The sequence below is a fragment of the Molothrus ater genome, chromosome Z (assembly GCF_012460135.2).
Source record: "Molothrus ater isolate BHLD 08-10-18 breed brown headed cowbird chromosome Z, BPBGC_Mater_1.1, whole genome shotgun sequence".
NCBI lineage: Eukaryota > Metazoa > Chordata > Aves > Passeriformes > Icteridae > Molothrus > Molothrus ater.
The window spans coordinates 17,472,891-17,490,764 of NC_050511.2; the positions used below are offsets into that span (position 1 = coordinate 17,472,891).

Sequence of the window (17,874 nt, forward strand, 5' to 3'; positions counted from 1 at the left end):
CATCCTTGTGACACATTCTATGAGGTCCTTATGTTTTCAACATTTGGAAAGGACCTCATAGTCCTTGGAGGGCTACAGCTTTATTGTGTATTTTGTCTAGTTTTCAGCACATGCATTAGAAATCACCTGTCTGTTTTTTTTGGTATCAAATACAGCCTATCATTTGCTCCCTCAGCTCACACCTGCATTTTCACACAGGTATTTCAGAAGAAACAGGAGCTATCCATGACTAGAAAAGACATAGGAGCTGCTTCTTTGTTGGCACATATATGCAAAAAAAACCCAACCCAAAACCACCCCCCCAAAAAACCTAACTAAAAATGTTTGCACAAATGACAAATATCTTCTTGGCCTTTAAAGTTATCTGACCAAACCAGTCTAAACAGTTTGGTGTGAACTGTTTTTACTGAGTGAAAAACATGTGATGTGTTTTTGTTCTTGCATATACTAAATTTCTAAGTTTCTGATTTTAATGCAATATCGTTAACAGCCTTTTGGCAAGTAACTAAAAGCTAGTACAACATGTCTCCAATTCTATGTCAGTTCTGCCAGAGGTTGATAATAATTTTGGAGCCTTTTTAATTTTAGATTTGTTGCAGAATCTATCACCTACATGGTTTGGAGACCCCTGAATTCACTCTTGTAGAGGCAGATATTTTTTGACAGTGAGTTTCTTGAGATCAGGACAGACTAAAATCTTCAGTAACATTAGGCACTTCTCATTATGGTGTTCATATGAGTGAGTATCTGCATTTCTTGTAGTTTCTATAGTACAGTCTGCATTGTTATAGACTGATTAATTTTTGGTTAGAAGGTTCAACTGATGGAAGCCAAGAATTTCTTCACTGTGTTTTAGCCCTGTTGAGGGTGTTGAAGTGAGTGAGGTTCCTTTCAAGACAAAGAAATGACTCGCATTGTCATTACTTTTCTGAAAAGATAACACATAATTTATTTCTTACACTCCCATCTTCCTTCACCACTAACAGGCTTCATCTTATTTTTTACCTCTTGGTACCAGAATTTTTTGTCCTTTCGTTTACCTTTTCTTTTTAATCCTGTGCTGATAATGTTTGGGGTAGCCCACAGCTGCAGTGTTTTATGGGTAACAGCTAGAAGGCCTTGTAACTCAGAAAAGATGAACAAGACAGGAGACAAGTACCCAGCTGACTCAAACTGTGAGGAATCACTGAGGGAGTCACTGCTTCCCCCAGGATGCTGCTGTGGGACATAATTGTAGTAATTGCTTTAGCAATAACCACTTGCTTCCCATCAGTGGGAACTGCATTCCTCCAGCAGCTTCTGTGCACAGCTGCTCTAGAATCACATGTGAGCTGCACCCTGTTCAAGCCACAGGTTTGGGATCAAGTTTTTCAAACCCTGGAGTTTTACAGGAGGAACAAAGGTGCTACACAGAAAAATGAAGTTTAAAACAAGGAATCTTGAGTTTCAGAGAAGTGAGGTGGTATACACAAAAACTGCATCTTCTGTGTTTTCTTAAGAAAATAAGTCATATATCTGTACTAAATTTTATATCAAATAATTTTTGTTCTTGTTCCTATTTCCAGGAATTTGTCAATGTCTCACTGAATTCTAAGAATATAGGATCATGTAATCTCACAGGTCTGTGGGACTCCACAGACTATTCTGTTGCCATTCGGTGTGTCAATAATGAGTCAGCATTTTGGAGTGGATGGAGTGGAGAGAAAAGTGAAAGCACAGAAGAAAATGGTAAACTGCCTACCTGTGGAAGTTTTCTTCTATTATACTTGGAGGCATTAGGATTTAGTAGGGAAAAACTGTGTTACAGCCTATTATCCTCTATTGAATTTAGAATCCTGTTGCTTAAACAGAACATGTTTATTTTGTTTAAAGATAGAAGAGGAAAACTGATGACAACAGCAAGTATTGGAGGAGATTTGAAAAGTGATTCAAACAACATAGGACTAAGGAAGAAAACAGATGAGTAGACACTGAAGAGAGGGAAAATTAAGAGTGTACATGAAGATTTAACAAAGCAAAGTTAAGATAGCAGAAAAGTAGTGCAGCATGTGTGTTCAATGAAATAAATTATAAATAGAGAAATCAAAATACCAGTTTTAAAACAAGACTAGAAAGTCTCTTCTGGGAGACTCTAGAACTGAGCAAATGCAAGCAAGCAGCAGGAAACTTATAGAAAGAAAGAAGTACCTAATTAGGGAAAAAAAGGCATTGTACTACAAAAGATAAAACTTACTTTTAGTAAGTTTCTCTTAGACTCTATGTTTGACACCTTTTGAGTTTTTTAACCATATTAGAGAAACCTTTTGATTGTTTTCACCATATTAAACAATCTTTTTAATATAGCAACAAATTGCAAGTGGATTTTTTTTGTCTTTAAACAGCTCCTTCAGGAAAAGTAGATTTGTGGAGAGTAATTGAGTCTTCACGCTCATCTAGAAATAGATCTGTACATCTTATGTGGAAGGTACATACATTTTTTTGTGAATTGGTAATCATATTGATATCCTGTAGCTGATGTTGTGTTTAAGTAGGACATATAACTGCCAGAGGCATTTCATGTTATCAGAAAAAAAAGCTCACTGAACTAAATTAGAATTGAAAAGGCTTTTGTTTACTGAATGGTAGCTGAATGGAGTTTTGTAATCTGTGTGGAAAGGGAGCATTTAATTGTGTTCAGATCACTGGAAAATCTCATTGAAAGTCTTAAACTGCATTTAAATAATCCAGTTTACCGAAGCTGTGTTTAAATTCACTTTAATCTTCTAGTAAAGTGTCCAAAGGCTCTTCATATTTCAAATCTCAGCATTTGACTTTTGAAATCCATCAAGGAAATTGTTGTGGCTGTCTGTCCTGAAGATGGGCCTTAAGAAAATACCTTGCTTTTCTAAATACAGTATAATAGTTTTGTAATTTAATCTTTAATAGAGCATATATTTTTGCTTGTGCAGATAACACTGTGAAATACTTACTACTGTGTATTTTTTTAATAGCCATTAAAAAGCTTTCCGCCTTCTGGGAGAATTCTAGGCTACAAAATACAGTATTTTCCAGAAAACAAGGCTGCACATAAAAGGACAAACAATTCTACTGAACAGAAAATGACCTTACTTTTAAATGAAGAGGCACATATAATATCTGTCACTGCTTATAACTCTGCTGGAGAGTCTCCTGAAGCTATTTTGAGGATTCCATCCTCTGATGAAAAATGTAAGATTTTTCAATGTCATATTTTTCTCATTAATGAAAAAGTGATTTTCATTACATCTTAAGTTCTGATACAGTGAAGCAAAATTATGCTAAGGGCTTCTGACATATGTATCTTGTATTTTGCTGTCATGTATCATATTTCTGTTACAGACAATTATTGTTGGGGGTTTTGTTTTGAGATACAGTTGTTAAGATATGAATACTTTGTGATGTCTTATTGAATTTCTGTTGTACTACTTTCTTAGGGTTTTTTTGGTTGATTTAGGTTTTTTCCTAACCTTGCATCTCCCAAATAAATTTATGAAATGCTACCCAATTCTTTTGGATCCCTTTGTTAGCTCAGAAGATAGATTACCACAGGGCACTATTGCAGAGTGTTCAACAATCATTCAAAGATATGATAAATAGAAGTCCCTAAGTTGTGTTAGTGGAAGCAGGGAGAGAAGCCTTGTGTTCATTCTCATTTCATATGCATTCCCAGAGTACCCATCCCACCCACTGCCAGGGTTAGGAAGCTGGCCTGATCTAGCACAAGAGTTGCTCTTTGGCTCCTATGTTTAATTCTGATACTGCTTTGAGCCTTGTGTTGCAACATTCTGCTGCCAGCCATGACCTGACAGACAGGTTGTATTTGACACACATGAATCCCTTCTAACAAGAGTTGTTCATGATGTAAGTGCAAGTGTCCCCCTGGAACTCAGTCAATCAAATTCTGTTTCTAATCAGAAAACTGGATATGTAGATTTAATGTAATTTTGTCCTAGAGGTTGCTGACTACCTCCCTATCCACTTTTGCATCCCACCACAAAGGTTTTTCTGATTTTTCCATGCTGTGATGTGCTTTCCCCCCACCAGATGCATCTCTTTTTCTTCTCCGCTTCATCAGGTCTTTTTTGCCTCTGCTTTGCCAAGTTGGATTTTCACTTAGACTCTCATTACCTCTGTTCTACGGCTGATGCAGAATTTACATTTGCTTCAGTGTCATTCTTGACCTTGCTGACTTGTTTTCCTGTTCCATTGCCTTTGTCATCTCAATCAAAATTACTTATAAGCTACCTGCAAAATTGGTAGTAATTTGGTTTATAAAGTTTTACACACTGCAAAATTTGGATTCTGAAAGAGAGACTCGTTCTTGAATTCTGTATATCTTTTTCAAGCTTTTCTGAAGACAATTGCTGATATTTTCTGTTAAATTTTTAGCCTCTCAGATGATTGAAAAAGTGGTGACCTCTACAACAAATGAAGAAGTGGTGGTGCAGTGGATATCCTCTGAACCAGAAAAAACCAAATACGTGGTTGAGTGGTATGAGGAATTGGAGATGGACCCTTTTGGTAGATCATGGCAATATGTATCAAATTCTACAAAGTGGAAAAATAACAAAAGTATGTTTATCAGTTACAGCTGTAACATTGTACAGATGTACATGTACTTACAGGTAGATTGGAAAGGATGAACTCAGTCAGCTTTCCTCAGACTGTTTTTAAACATAACAGTATTATTACATGCTTTACTGAAATCTCTGCTGCTAATGTAATAGCATTTTTTAGTCTTACAAATTTTCATGCAACATCCAAAAGCACAAATAGTGCTTGCTCTCATGTAAGATTAGGCTACAGAATTTATGTTAAAGCAGTTCTGTGGCTTGATCTTATGCTAGTAGGAGGCCTGCAACTGACTCTTCTATCAGAGAAATCTAGAGTTAAAAAAAAAGATTGAATATGGGAAAAGCTCATGCTCTTTCATGTTTTAGAGAGAGAACATCATAGTCCTCCATAGGCAGGGGGACGGCCTGCTTCACCATGATCTTCACCACAGGTTGCAGAGGAATCTTCAAATTCCCTACTCCAGTATAGGTTCCCACCTATGGCAGACGTCCTTACTGAACTTCTCTGACATGGGTCCTTCCCACTGGCTGCAGTTACCCCCAGACTGCTCCAGTATGGCTCCCCTGTGAGGTCACATTCTCCTTCAGGCATCCACCTGCTCCAGTGTGGAGTCCTCCACAGGCTGCAGGCTCTCTTGTGGATGCCATCACACATCACACTTCAGCTCAAGTTCACACTGGAGTTCCAGCCTGTCCACCACATCAGCACAGAAACAGCAGCACTGCCCTGGCACATCCCCATGGCTGTTATCAAAATGTTCTCAGGCACAAATCAGTAATGTGTTAAGTAGTGCAGCACTACAGCAAGCAGCAAAAGTAAAATCTAACTAGACTCTAATACCAGGTTGGGCAAACGACCCCCGTGGCAAGTGCAGGAGCCTGCTTATCACTAGCTGGACAGCACTAACATCTGTGAGTTCAGTCTAGTACATACCAATCAAATCTGTCATCACCTCAGTGATTTGACTCTTGTGGTTTAACCCCAGCAAACAGCCAAGCCCAGGCAGCTGCTCGCTCACTGCCCTGCCAGTGAGATCAGGGAGAATCAACAGGGTAAAAGCAGGAGCTCTTATGGGTTGAGATGGAGATAGTTTAATAGGGAAAACAAAAGCCCTGCACACAAGCAAAGCAAAACGAGGAGTGAGTTCACTGCTTCCCATGGGCAGACAGGAGTTTAGCCATCTCCAGGGCAGCAGGGCCCCATTGAATGTAACAGTGACTTGGGAAGACAAACTCCTCACTCCAAATGTCCTCCCTTCTTCCTTCTTCCCCCACTTTACATAGTGAGCATGATGCCACATGGTCTGGAACATCCCTTTGCTCAGCTGGGGTCACCTGTCCTGGCTGTGTCTCCTCCCAGCCCCCCAGGCACCCCCAGTCCCCTCCCAGACCCCCATGGCAGCAGGAGAAGCAGAAAAGGCCTTGGCTCTGTGTGAGCTCTGCTCAGGAATAACAAAAACATCTCTGTACTGTCAGCCCTGGATTTGTTCAGCACAAATCCAAAGCACAGCCCCATGCCCGCCACTAGGAAGAAAACTAACTCTACCCTAGCTAAAACCAGCTGGGGTAATGTATATATAATGGCCATTGCAATAGGTGTAATAGACTGAAAGAGCAGCAGAAAGCTGATATCATGCAGGGATTTGTTGATAGCCATTATTTTTGCTTAGCAAGCTGCAGAGCTTGAGAGGAATGATCTAGAAATCCCTTTACACTGGTTTCATGCCAGGGGATGTAAAGCTACAGATATGTCCTCTCAGAGTTGATGGGAGCTGTTGTAAGTAGTGGGTACACCTGGTTGATTACTTGGGGTTGTTGTAAGTAGTGGGTACTTGGGTTGATTACAGGGTACTCCTGGATTGTTCAGAGTTCAAAACTTCATTTCCAGAAGCTGGAACTATATCTTGAAACATAAAATTCTACTGTAGAGATCTCACTTGCAACAACTGTACCCTTGAGTCAGGCTAGTCAGAAGATCTGCAGTTGGCATGACTAGAACATCAGTGTAGAAATAAGAATAGAATATTCTGTGTTGTAAGTGGCCCAGAAGAATCACTGAAGTCCAACTCTTGGCCCTGCATGGGAGACCCCAAAAATCACACCATGTGTCTGAGAGCATTGTCCAAACCCTTCTGGAACTCTGGCAGGCTTGGTGCCTTGGCCACTTCCCTGGGGAGCCAGTTCCAGTGCCCAAACACCCTCGGGTGAAGAATCTTTTATATTAATATCCAACCTAATCCTTCCTGACACAGTTACTTGTCATTCCCTCAGGTCCTGAGTGTTAAGACTGGGGGATCCCACTGCTTTTTAATCTGATGCATGAGACAAAGTTGTCTCTTGCAAAGCAGTAAACATCAATATATGTGAAATTACAAATGCTACCTTCAAGTGAAATTTTATACTGGTTATTTGAAAATAGAGACTTCCTCTAAAACCATAGAGGGTTTAGAGATGAGTAAGTGGATTCATATAGAGAAGTTGTATGATGCTGAAGTATAATTACCCATTCAAACTATTTCTAGTGAGAAATGATCCAGAAACCATGTGCTCTTACAAATACTGCTATGAAAGAAGTGTGTTAAAGCTAGTAATGAGCATTCAAATCAATAATCGCACGTTGTGCTTGCTAGAGAGTAGAAGCAAATAGTCAGTAACGCTATATTTAGAATTCCCTTGTGATTTAGTCTATTTTCATTGTAGTAATATCACGTAGAGATTGTATGTAAATATTTTTATCTTTCCTTTATAGAAAACTTTAAACCATATATATGCTATAACATCTTGGTGTATCCTCTTTATGGAAGTAACGTAGCAGCTCCATCTTACACACAAATCTATGCTGAAGAAAAAAGTAGGTATTTTAAAGTAATCATGTTGTGAAATGTGTGTTGTAGTCTGTTTCTCAGGATGTATTATCTTTTAGTGATGTGGTACTACTGTTATTTGAAAAAAAGATGAAGGTGGTGGAAAAACCCCCAGGTTTCAGGGTTCCTAATTTCTGTTCTGTTCAGCAATAAAATTTGTCTATAAGACAGTATTCATCTTGTGATAGAGGTACATTGCTGCTTGCACCCACTAATTTTTTGTGAATTTTACATATTGTATACAAAGTATTTGGAAAAAGTGTAGCTACGAACATGAAAGAATTTTTTAAACTAGCTATCTCTTCAATGTTTAAAACCTCATTTAGATATATAATTATACTTGATTTTAATGCTTGATTACATTTGTCAGTCAATATATGAGGAAAATCTACTCAAGAAATGAAATGGCTCTTTTTAAAAGCCTACTTTTTGTTAGATTTTATAATGTAATAAAATTTTTGCAGTCTTGCACATAAAAAATGTTAAGAAGACATGGCGCTTGTAATTGGATAGAAACTTTGGATGAAGTAGTGTTTTGCAGAGGAAAGGGTAAAGTTTCTTTATTTGTAGAAGTTTATTGTGAATTCAGTGATTTATACAACCAGCTATGAGAATGTAGTTTACCAGTAATTTTAAGATTCCATGTAAAAATGTTGATTGGTGTGTGTGTCTACGCAAATGTGCAGGCACACATAGTACAACGCACCACTAAAGAGCATTAATTACTGGGGGGAGGCAATGGAGTATTTTTTGTTTCAGGGATAATTACTGGCACAGTCAGAACTGGGTTTTGAGTGCTTTCCTGTTTTTAGGTAGCTGTTACAACACTCAAGGTTATTAGAGAATGGGAAGGAAGTTTTAAAACTGCATCACAGACAACTCTTTCTTCAAAAAGTCTCCACAAAGTTATGAGCAATGTGTGTGAGATGGTATTGTGTAAGCAGAAAGGCTTTGTTCAGTGTGATGGGCAAGGCTGAGGATGCTGGGGTGCAGGAGATGCCACTTGAATCCCAGCTCAGGCAGAGATCTCCTGCAAAGGCAGTGGCCTTGCACCTGAGTCCTCCCCTAGGAGTGCACAAGGGATAATTTTTCTCTTGAACTCTCCCTGATGTTGTAACAATAAAGCCTTTTAATGACATCTAAGTATTTGAATACAATAACACCTGAAACTATGCAAATGCCATAATAGGTGAGGGGAAGTTTTATCAGAAGAGTTTCTACATTAAAGAGAGTGAGAAAATTTAAGGACTGTGTCAGAGCACTAAGTTTACATATTTTCTCATGTATATGTTTTCTCTTATGTTACTGATATGTGTAAAAGAACAGAGGCAGATAACACTATTGACTATTTTACTACTTTTGCTATTTCATAATGCTTCTCTGTAGAGCCATCAGAAGGACCTGTGGCTGATACAGGCATTGTGGGGAAAAATGAAGTTACAGTAAAGTGGAATGAGATTTCAAAGACTAAAAGAAATGGATTTATCACTAACTATACAATATTTTATAAACCTGAAGATGGAAAAGAATTGAGTAAGTACACATTAAACAATAATACTTCGAACAGGGTTATGAAATTTTCAGTCTCTCTTCTATCTTGATGCACCTTTAAAGTCAATCAATGAAAAAAATCTTGACAGGGGTAGAGGAGCTGAAATATATTGGAGAATCATAGATTCTGTGTGAAGTCATAGATCATGAGGGTTCAGTGAATTTATAAGTTTCATAATTGTCCTTGGAAGGATATGCTTTCAGTTTCTGGAAAAGTATGGTGGAAATTTTCTGTTAAAGTATTTTTAGTGTCAATTTTATATTAAAAGCAAATTTGGAAATAACAGTAAAATAAGCTGTCAAGGAATAGTTTCTATGGACATAATTTTAGATCAGTTTCTTCAGATGTGTTTGATTTTCTGTGCTTGCCGTGGCTTTTCTGGTCTGGAGGCTGATAGCATAAATTTGAGCATACTCCTAATCTCTACCCCAGGAATAGTGTCCATACAATCTGGCAGTGTAATGGTATCTGTTCAAAATTCCTTTCGTTTAAATGTCAGCAGAAGCTTTCATGAAAAGTGTTTGGGTGACCTAAACTTTTCTTCCTATATAGTTTATGAAGAAAGCTGTTGGATCATTCAGTGCTTCAGAATTGTTTTTTTTCCTTACTTTTTTAGACGTCATTGTTATCAGGCACCTAACACAATCTCTTTTGCAAAGTTTTCAGACTTACAAATCTTGTGATGCTTGTTTCTTATGGGTATCCAGTTCAGGCCAGGGCAATTCTCAGTAATTTTTAAATGTGAAAGAGAGAGCTAATTACTTCTGAGATTTTTTTCCTATTATGTTGGTTTCTGTGTAATTTAATGCTGACTGCTTTGTGCAGGAGTCATCTGTGAGGCATGGAGCCTCATGTTACAGAGCTGTATTTCTCCATATTACTTGTAATGTGAAGCAGGCTGTGTCCCTTTTAGGACTTCAGATTATTTTCTTTAGAAAATTAGTTGTAAATACCAACGCAAGGGAGTTAAATTTAAATGGCAAAACATGCTGTACTGATGTTTTTTGAGGCTTCTCTGATGTCATTGTTCTTGATAATAGTAGGATGTGGGGGTGTGTGCCAAGGTGACTTCACTAATGGCCTTCCAGCACTAGAACTTCACTTTCCCACCCTTGGCTTAAGAGAAACTCAGTTTATTTTAACTTGGGACATATTGCAGCATAACTATTTCCTGGGTGTTTCTCGATAGAACTGACTGAGGAAATGAGTTGCCTTTGATGTTATGCACCAGGAAATGTTTTAGTGACTGTAATTTCTTATATGAAGATATATTTGGTACTGTTAGTAGGATTTTTTAAGAAGATGCATTTGGTACTGTTTGTACGATTTTTTATGCCCTGCTTAAAAAAATTTAAAGGTGAAGCACATTACATTAATTTCAATATTGGAGAATGCACTGGAAACAATGTTCTATTCATAAAAGCATTTTGAAACTTGGAAAAAATTCCTTTTGATTTTGACTTTCCTTTGACTTTATTGGGGTGGTATCCCAGTGCTGATAGATGACATTCTTTTGGATGATCAGTGTCTTAACTGCATGTAGTAGAAGTATAGTTGAATTTCACAAGCTACAGAAGTTATTTGAAGTTCTTAATTTCTGAGCCAACTATTTTGAGGAAATAAAGTTCTCAAAGCATTTTCTTTTCTATGTTCTCCTTCAGATTATCAATTTTCATTGATAATCTGCAGGAGAATGTACTTCACCTATCTTTAATATTAGCAAAAATATTTGTATTTATTTTTAAAAGTAAATACGTAATGGTTCAGGTTTTTGCCTCAAACTTTTAAGTAGTATTGATTAAATATTCAGTAATTTAGGTTTCATCTTTTAAAGTATTAGTAAGGCTGCTTTGTATTTCAAGTTACCTCTAAAATAGTTTGTGATCTGTTATTGCAGAAGTTGCTAAATAAGTGTACAGCTCCCTGATATAACACTACTTTTGTGTGTTTACATAAATCTCCTAAAAAGATGAAACAGTGAACTCTGACGTTCTACAATACAGACTGAAGTCCTTACAGGCCAATACACAATACACTGTTCAGATCATGGCAAGCAACAAAGCTGGGGGAACCATTGGAGAGCCAAAAACCTTCAAGACTTTAAAATTGGGTAAGTAATAATCCAGGTTACTTATTTCTATTTTAAAAAATGGGCTTGGAAATAAGAAATACAGGACATTGTTTTCTAGGCATTTGTTAACTTCTGTTTGTTTTTTAAGTAGTGTTGGACCAAACAAGGAAGAACTGGCAAATTGGTAGTTGAATTTAACTTAATTTCACTGACAATCTCACAGACTAAAAAACCCTCAGCATTAGAAGTCAACCCCAAAAATCTTTATTTCCTTGTCAGTAAAGCAGTGGAGTACTATGGTTGTTTGTGGAAGCAGCAGTGTGTATGCTATCAGCTATGGGATGGGATGCCTAACAGTCCATTACAAAGTAGACTTTTCTATCTGAGAGATTTACAAAAACCACACATTGTGTTTCACCTATTCTGGTATAGAAGCTTAACTGGAAAATGAGTGCAGAGGTTGTGGCCAGTGAGTGTGTAGGGAAATACCTTTTCCTATCTTTGACTATTTGTTTTAGCCAGATTTGACAAGGTATAATGGCAACAGATCAGAATGAAATTTCCTCATTTCAACTTCAGGAAGAATGTTCTCATTCCTAAATGCCTCTGGTACTCTGAAATTAGCTCAGAAATCTGAGCAGTGTTTCAGCCAGAGTAACCCTATTTTTTTTTTGTAGTTTAAAATCTATCTCCTGCACTCAATTCACTATTTATCTTTTTGTAACTGGTAGAAGTGGCAGGGACCACCAGATTTCGGTGAACGTAAAATAATAGGTGATCAAGTGGTGGTAGGTTGCTTCCAAAGGTTGGCATGGTATGATATAAGCAGCCTGATCTAGGTTTAAAGTTGCATGAAGTGATGTACAGATATCCCCTCCAATCTAAATTATTGTTTGATTCTGTTAATTAAAGGAAATTTTAAAATGCGATAAATTTTTTCCTAAAACATCCTGAAAAGTCTCATCATAACTGGATTTTTGGCTCAGTAACTGTGGCTTGTTGGATTCCAAATACTCATCTTTTGACTCATCATAGAATGGGTATCCTACATAGTTATTCTGAATAATTTTGGCTATTTTTACAGAGCTCTTTAGAATTGTGCAAATTAAATGACTTGGATATTAAAAATTAGCTGTCTTAGGGAATACCTGAAGAAACAACAATGTGGACTAACTGGTGTTTTGGTTTTTATTTCTTTGTTTTTGTCCAAAGATAAAGAAGATATTTTTTTTATTGCTATACCTGTTGAGATAAGCATTTTGTGTCTGATAGGCCTTTGGATAACGTGCGTTTTGAAAAAACACGCGTGAGTATATTTCCTACTGGCTAAAACTGAATGCAACCATTTAAAATTACCCTTAAAATGGGGATTTTTATTTATTTTATAAAGGCCTTTGTTGTGTTCAAAACCAATGTCTAAATAGAAACCAAGCAATTGAAGTAGCAAATAAGTAAGTGTGCAGGTTATACTTTGACTACAGTTTATGTGCTGTAGTCCAAAAATAAGTATTAATTTTAGAAAGTTTAGTAAATTGAAACAAAATAAATGAGAGAAACAGATTTACATATCACCTACATCAGTTTATGTAAAATGTTACATACATGCCATTTGCAGTTCCATGGTCCCCATTTAAGTGAGGGGAGTAAGCTTAAAGTCAGTTTCTGAAAAATTAATAATTCCAGGAAATAAAGCTTTCTAGACACTTTTAATATGCTAGGAGTGTACTAGGACATAGCCCCTGTTGCTTATCTTACCTATAACTATGACTCTTACTAGTTTATGATGCCTCTCTTGAGCTGCAAAGGAATGAGGAAAAACCTAGAAATTACATTCTGTGAAAACATTTGGATGCTTGATCCTTGAGTATGGATCCGTATCTGCACATGATTCATAATCCTTTCATCTGCTGTCACAGATGTCCCCTGATAGACTTAATTTTTTTTTCTCTGGGCATGGGGATCCAGTAACATTCCAAAGATGACTGTGAGGGTGTTTTTAAGGTTATAAAATATTTTCACAAGAAAAGTGACTGTGTTGTTTGGCTGATGAGAAGGTTAAAAATCTGAACTATTTTGGGGCATTCTAAGCTACTGTAACCAATACTGTTGTCAAGTGGAGAAGCATCAGGTAGTAAGTACAACTGAAGAAATAATTTCCATCCCTTTTACATCTTCATCTGTGTTGAGTATAATGAATTTTTACAATAGCAAAAACTATTTTTTTTTCTGAAGAATACTTCAGATGCAGTAGAATGTTTATATTCTTGTGTAGATAAAATTGCCATGAGAAAAGTCAAGCTAAGGACTGGTTTTCATTCCCTTGCCTCTCTACCCAGTGTCAGTGAGTGATTAAATGAGTGAGCATGCTTTATCTGCTAATTTAGGAACTCAGTGTAGTTCTAATATGATATAGTGCTAGGGTCACTTTCCTTGAACAAATTCACCTGAGGTGGATTTTCACTGAAGAAACACCCTGAAAAATGATAGAATTTGTATACTGTCATATTTTGGCATGCTCTTATTTCATATACTATTTGATTGAGTAATATAATATAATAAAACATAATATATTATGTAATATAAAATGGCTTTTCTGCAATGTCTCTGCAACTCAAGAGATCTTGTTGAGATCTTTTGTAATAAAAAACAGTGTATGGGGAAACAATTTTATTGAAAAGCATTGTGTTGATATAGAAAACATTTCCTTTCTGAATGTTTGATACTTCAGCAGTTTTTGGAATTTCTGGTGATTTGTTAATTTTTAATAATCTATTTATTTCATAATTTGGCTAAAATTCCTTTCTCAACTATAGGTTTAAAAAGGTTTGCTGGCCTGATATACCAAATCCTGAAGAAAGTCTTGCAGTGGAATGGCCTCTTCCTTCATCTGTGGTAGTAGTTGGGATTTTATGCATTAAAGAAGGGATCAAATGGAGGGAAAATAAATCCTTTTCTGGCCAGTCATTTCATTAATCAACCACCCCCCCACTCCTTAATTGAGTTTCATTCTTCTTCTTAGGTGCTACAAAATGCTCTTTATAGTATTCCAAAATAATAGGGAAGATGCATCTTCATAAAGTGTATTAGTCTAATTCTTACATGATATTGGGAAGTAATGTTTTGAAGTGACAAAGTGGTTGGTGGCTATGGTTCATTTAATGAAGTAAATTAAATTTGCAGAGGCTATTGAGTCTATTAAATTAGGTTTCCACATCTGCATACCTCCTTTCTTCTCCACAAAAACGGTACTGCAACATATAGTAAGATTTGGTATATAGTTGTACTAACAGTTCTGTCTTTTTATTTTTTGAATATTTATTCCTTATTAAAGTTTCAATGTTTATTTGAATGGAGTGGAGTTGACCAGGTTTGCACAGAAAGTGTAAATTGTAGATAATGGGATTTAAACTTTTTTCCCAAAAATGTCTGGTTAGACAAGAAAACATGGACACAATTCAAACCTGATTCTGAGCCTTCACTGAAATTCATTATTTCATTACATACAGAAAACCTAATATGAAAGCATTTTGTAAATGGACAGAATAACATTGTCTTTTTTAGTACTCATTCACATGTAACTGCTTCCCATCTGAAAAGCATCCAAACTCTTTACTGGTGCAAGTCTGAAATTATGAGTTAAACAGAGCTCAAATCGCAATAATTTATTTATTGAAAAATGAACTGATACATGATCTATCCCTTTATAACTCTCCAATTTATCTCTTTGTATTGACAGAATAATTCATTTTTGAAGAGAATGTCATCTCAGACCAAAACTGTAGACTTTGAAGAAATAAATGTTTTGGAATACTGTTTTCCTGAAGAAAGTCAGGAAGGATCCCTACTAATAAATTATGAAAACCATGTTTCTGAATGTACTGGTATTAATACAAAAGGCATAATTAACAGACATGAAAAGATGCTGCATAATGAAGAGAATGAAGCTGCTAAAAGTTTTTCCCCATCCATGCCTTATATAATTACTGATCAATTTACCAGAAGTCAAATGCATTCAGCTTTGATACCAGGGAAGGAAGTCCAGCCCATAGAAGTGGCAAGTGATTTGTGTGGATCCCAGCAGAATCCAATTAAAAATGAAGAAAATGACGATGAGGAAGTTTTAAGGCTGGAAGATTTCAGTGAAAAAGCACTGTTCAATCCATATCTTAAAAATTCAGTTAAAACCAGGGAATTTCTTGTTTCTGAGAGCTTGCCAGAGCCCAGTACGGATGAATGCAAAAGCCAGTCAGGTGCCTTACCTCCTTTTCAACCAAATGTTCTGGCACAGTCCTACATAACAGTGGACATGTTCAGGCTGGCCAAAGGTCAGTAGTGTGAGAGAGCTCCATTGTAAAATCCTCCTGTGAGATATCCCTGGGCACTGCTGCTCACAGGCAGTCACATGTTCTGAGGTGGCTGAGCTCGGGTAATTTGGATGGGAGCACCCTCTTCCTTCAAATAGTTGTGAATTAATTTGTTATGCTGTGCGTGTGCGCGTCAGAGTTCACTTTCAGTGTGGATGTTTGAGGTATTTGTTGGTTTGTTTTGGTTTGTTTTTTTTTTACCAGATATGCCAGTAGTGAGACAAAAGAAATAGCTTTTGTTATTTCTTCTTAGTTCTCCTGTTTCAACCTGCTAAAACAAACTGATATTTGCTGCAGGAGCATCCAGCAGTACAAGCAGCTCATCTCTTGCTCCCCACACAACCAGTTCCCAAGGCTCAGTTCTGATGGGGAAACATGGACAGACTTGAACAGAGTCAGAATCTGTCAAATCCTTCCTTCAGTTACATGGAGCAGAGCTACTTTCCTGTTCTTATTTCCCTTGATTGTTTTTCATCTGGTTTTATATATCATGTTCCTCTTGTTTTACAAATATTTTCTACATTTCAGGAGTTGTCTTTTTGTATCCTGACTCCTGAATTAATACTTTGGCTTATAGTTTCTTGTCTTTAATGAGAGTATATTTGCTAGGTTACCTGCATTTTGGAAAATGTGTTATGCTTGCTACGTTGCTTCCTTTCCTTTCTCATGGTTTTCATAGTCCTCAGCATTTTGTGCTGTTTTTGTTTCTACTGTTTGTTTTCTAAAAACAAACAGGAGAAACAAAACTTAAGAAGTTATCCTTCAATAAGCAGTTTTATCTTCTTGCTCTGTCCTTCTAATTTGTTTCAATTTAAAACTGTGTTTCCCTGCTGAGGTTTTGATATTTTGAACTGAAAAAAATATCAACTATGTCACATTGTGTTAGAATAAGCATTGAGTTAGGAAGTTATTTTTCAGGGAGGTAATGAAAAAACACTAAGTCTGTAAAATCTTCTCAGATATTCTCTGGTAATTGATTTAGGATTAGGTATTTCTACATGAAGGATATAACTTTTGTCATTTGTTTTGTTAAGTCATAAATCTAATTACAGTTTTCATTTTACTGATCAGCAATTAAGCAGTAAAACACTCGATCACACTAATTTTTTAACAAGAAAGAGGCCATTATTGTAAACCTCTTAGTGAAATACTCTGCTAAATAACAGGTTTAAAAAGATAGAGAGTCAAATTAATTGTATTAGAAGGGAATGTTCAGTTTGACACATATGGGGTATATGGCAATTTTAAGACTTTGAGCTATTTTTACAGCATTTAGAGACTTGATGTTATCAGTCTTGTTTACACAAGATTGTAGTTTGCACAACTACAGATTTATTTCAGGGTAAAAAAAGATACAGGAGTTATGGGGATAGAAAAACGAGAGACAAATGTGAATAGGATTAGAAAGCATTTCCTTTCTGTACAGGAAGAGGAGTGGAAGAATGGAAAATATATTGTAAGCATGAATGAGGAGGCTGAGCCTTTCCCTGGATGCCATGGCTATATTCTTGCATTGTTTTGGTGAAAACAGTGTAAAGTTTTGCATTTAGGGTCTTTTTCTGTAGTTTGGAAGCTGCTTTAACTCAGAACAATGTTCCTCTAGTTGCCAAGAAAGGATGGGAAAACAATTTCTGCAAATGTTCCTTAGTCAGCAACACTGATTTCCACCTCTCCTGTTTGTTGGATCACTTTCTCAACCACAGTGCTCCAAGATGAAATGCATATATGTTTGCTCTTATAAGCCCTTGCTCACTTAGGTGAGTCATACTCTGAAATTAGGACAAAGCTTTGGTTAGGTCAGTGCTTTTTTCCTGCTTCTTCAGTTGGTTCTACACTTGTCACTCACAGTGATGTTGTTGTCTCCCCGGGCTCAGAGCTCACTGATTCCATCACAGAAATTTTTTCCCTTAAATCTCAGTGTTTGTTTTAATATCACAATATCTAAAAATAAACACATGCAGAGATATTTTGGGCCTTTCTAGGAATTGTTTAGCAGCTACATGAAAGCTGCATATTCTGAGTTGCATGTTTGAGACAGGTGAAAAGTGAAAATAATGCAACCTTTAAGGGATCATTGGAGAGGGAAGGTTCTTACTGGGTGGCTTGGCTAGGTTATCCTTGTAAAAATTCTTAGGTTCTGGAGGGTAAGTATATCCTTCTTATTTATCCCACTTTATTTTCTTCCCTATTGATATGCTGCTTTTCTCTCTTTATTTTTCTGCTTCCCTTCCCCATTATTTTTTCAGAAAAAGCAAAATGCTAGAAGTGGGCTCAATACATTCCAGAAAGGAAGGCTGCCTTTTGCACATGCTTTGGAAAGAAGGCTTCTTGTACTTGTTTATTTTGCATGGAGAGTTGTACTCTTTCTGACTTTTGCAATGTGTCTTTCAAACTAACAATATGAACAATTAAAAAATTAAAACTGAGAAAA

At 36.6% G+C, this 17,874-nt stretch overlaps 1 protein-coding gene across 4 annotated transcripts in view; it reads left to right on the forward strand.

The window, feature by feature from the left end:
- Positions 1–17,874, forward strand: part of IL31RA (interleukin 31 receptor A) — a 35,081-nt gene extending 17,207 nt beyond the window's left edge. For 3 of the 4 annotated variants that reach the window (XM_036403789.1, XM_036403791.1, XM_036403794.2), the window contains 11 exons: positions 1,566–1,728; positions 2,382–2,464; positions 2,991–3,207; positions 4,408–4,590; positions 7,342–7,443; positions 8,843–8,989; positions 10,978–11,118; positions 12,292–12,385; positions 13,893–13,971; positions 14,816–15,404; positions 17,690–17,874. In XM_036403789.1, coding sequence (XP_036259682.1) covers positions 1,566–1,728; positions 2,382–2,464; positions 2,991–3,207; positions 4,408–4,590; positions 7,342–7,443; positions 8,843–8,989; positions 10,978–11,118; positions 12,292–12,385; positions 13,893–13,971; positions 14,816–15,404; positions 17,690–17,706 — 1,815 coding nt within the window. In that variant the 3' untranslated portion in view covers positions 17,707–17,874. The remainder of the gene's footprint in view (positions 1–1,565; positions 1,729–2,381; positions 2,465–2,990; positions 3,208–4,407; positions 4,591–7,341; positions 7,444–8,842; positions 8,990–10,977; positions 11,119–12,291; positions 12,386–13,892; positions 13,972–14,815; positions 15,405–17,689) is intronic. The other variant, XM_036403792.1, reaches the window with a different exon arrangement.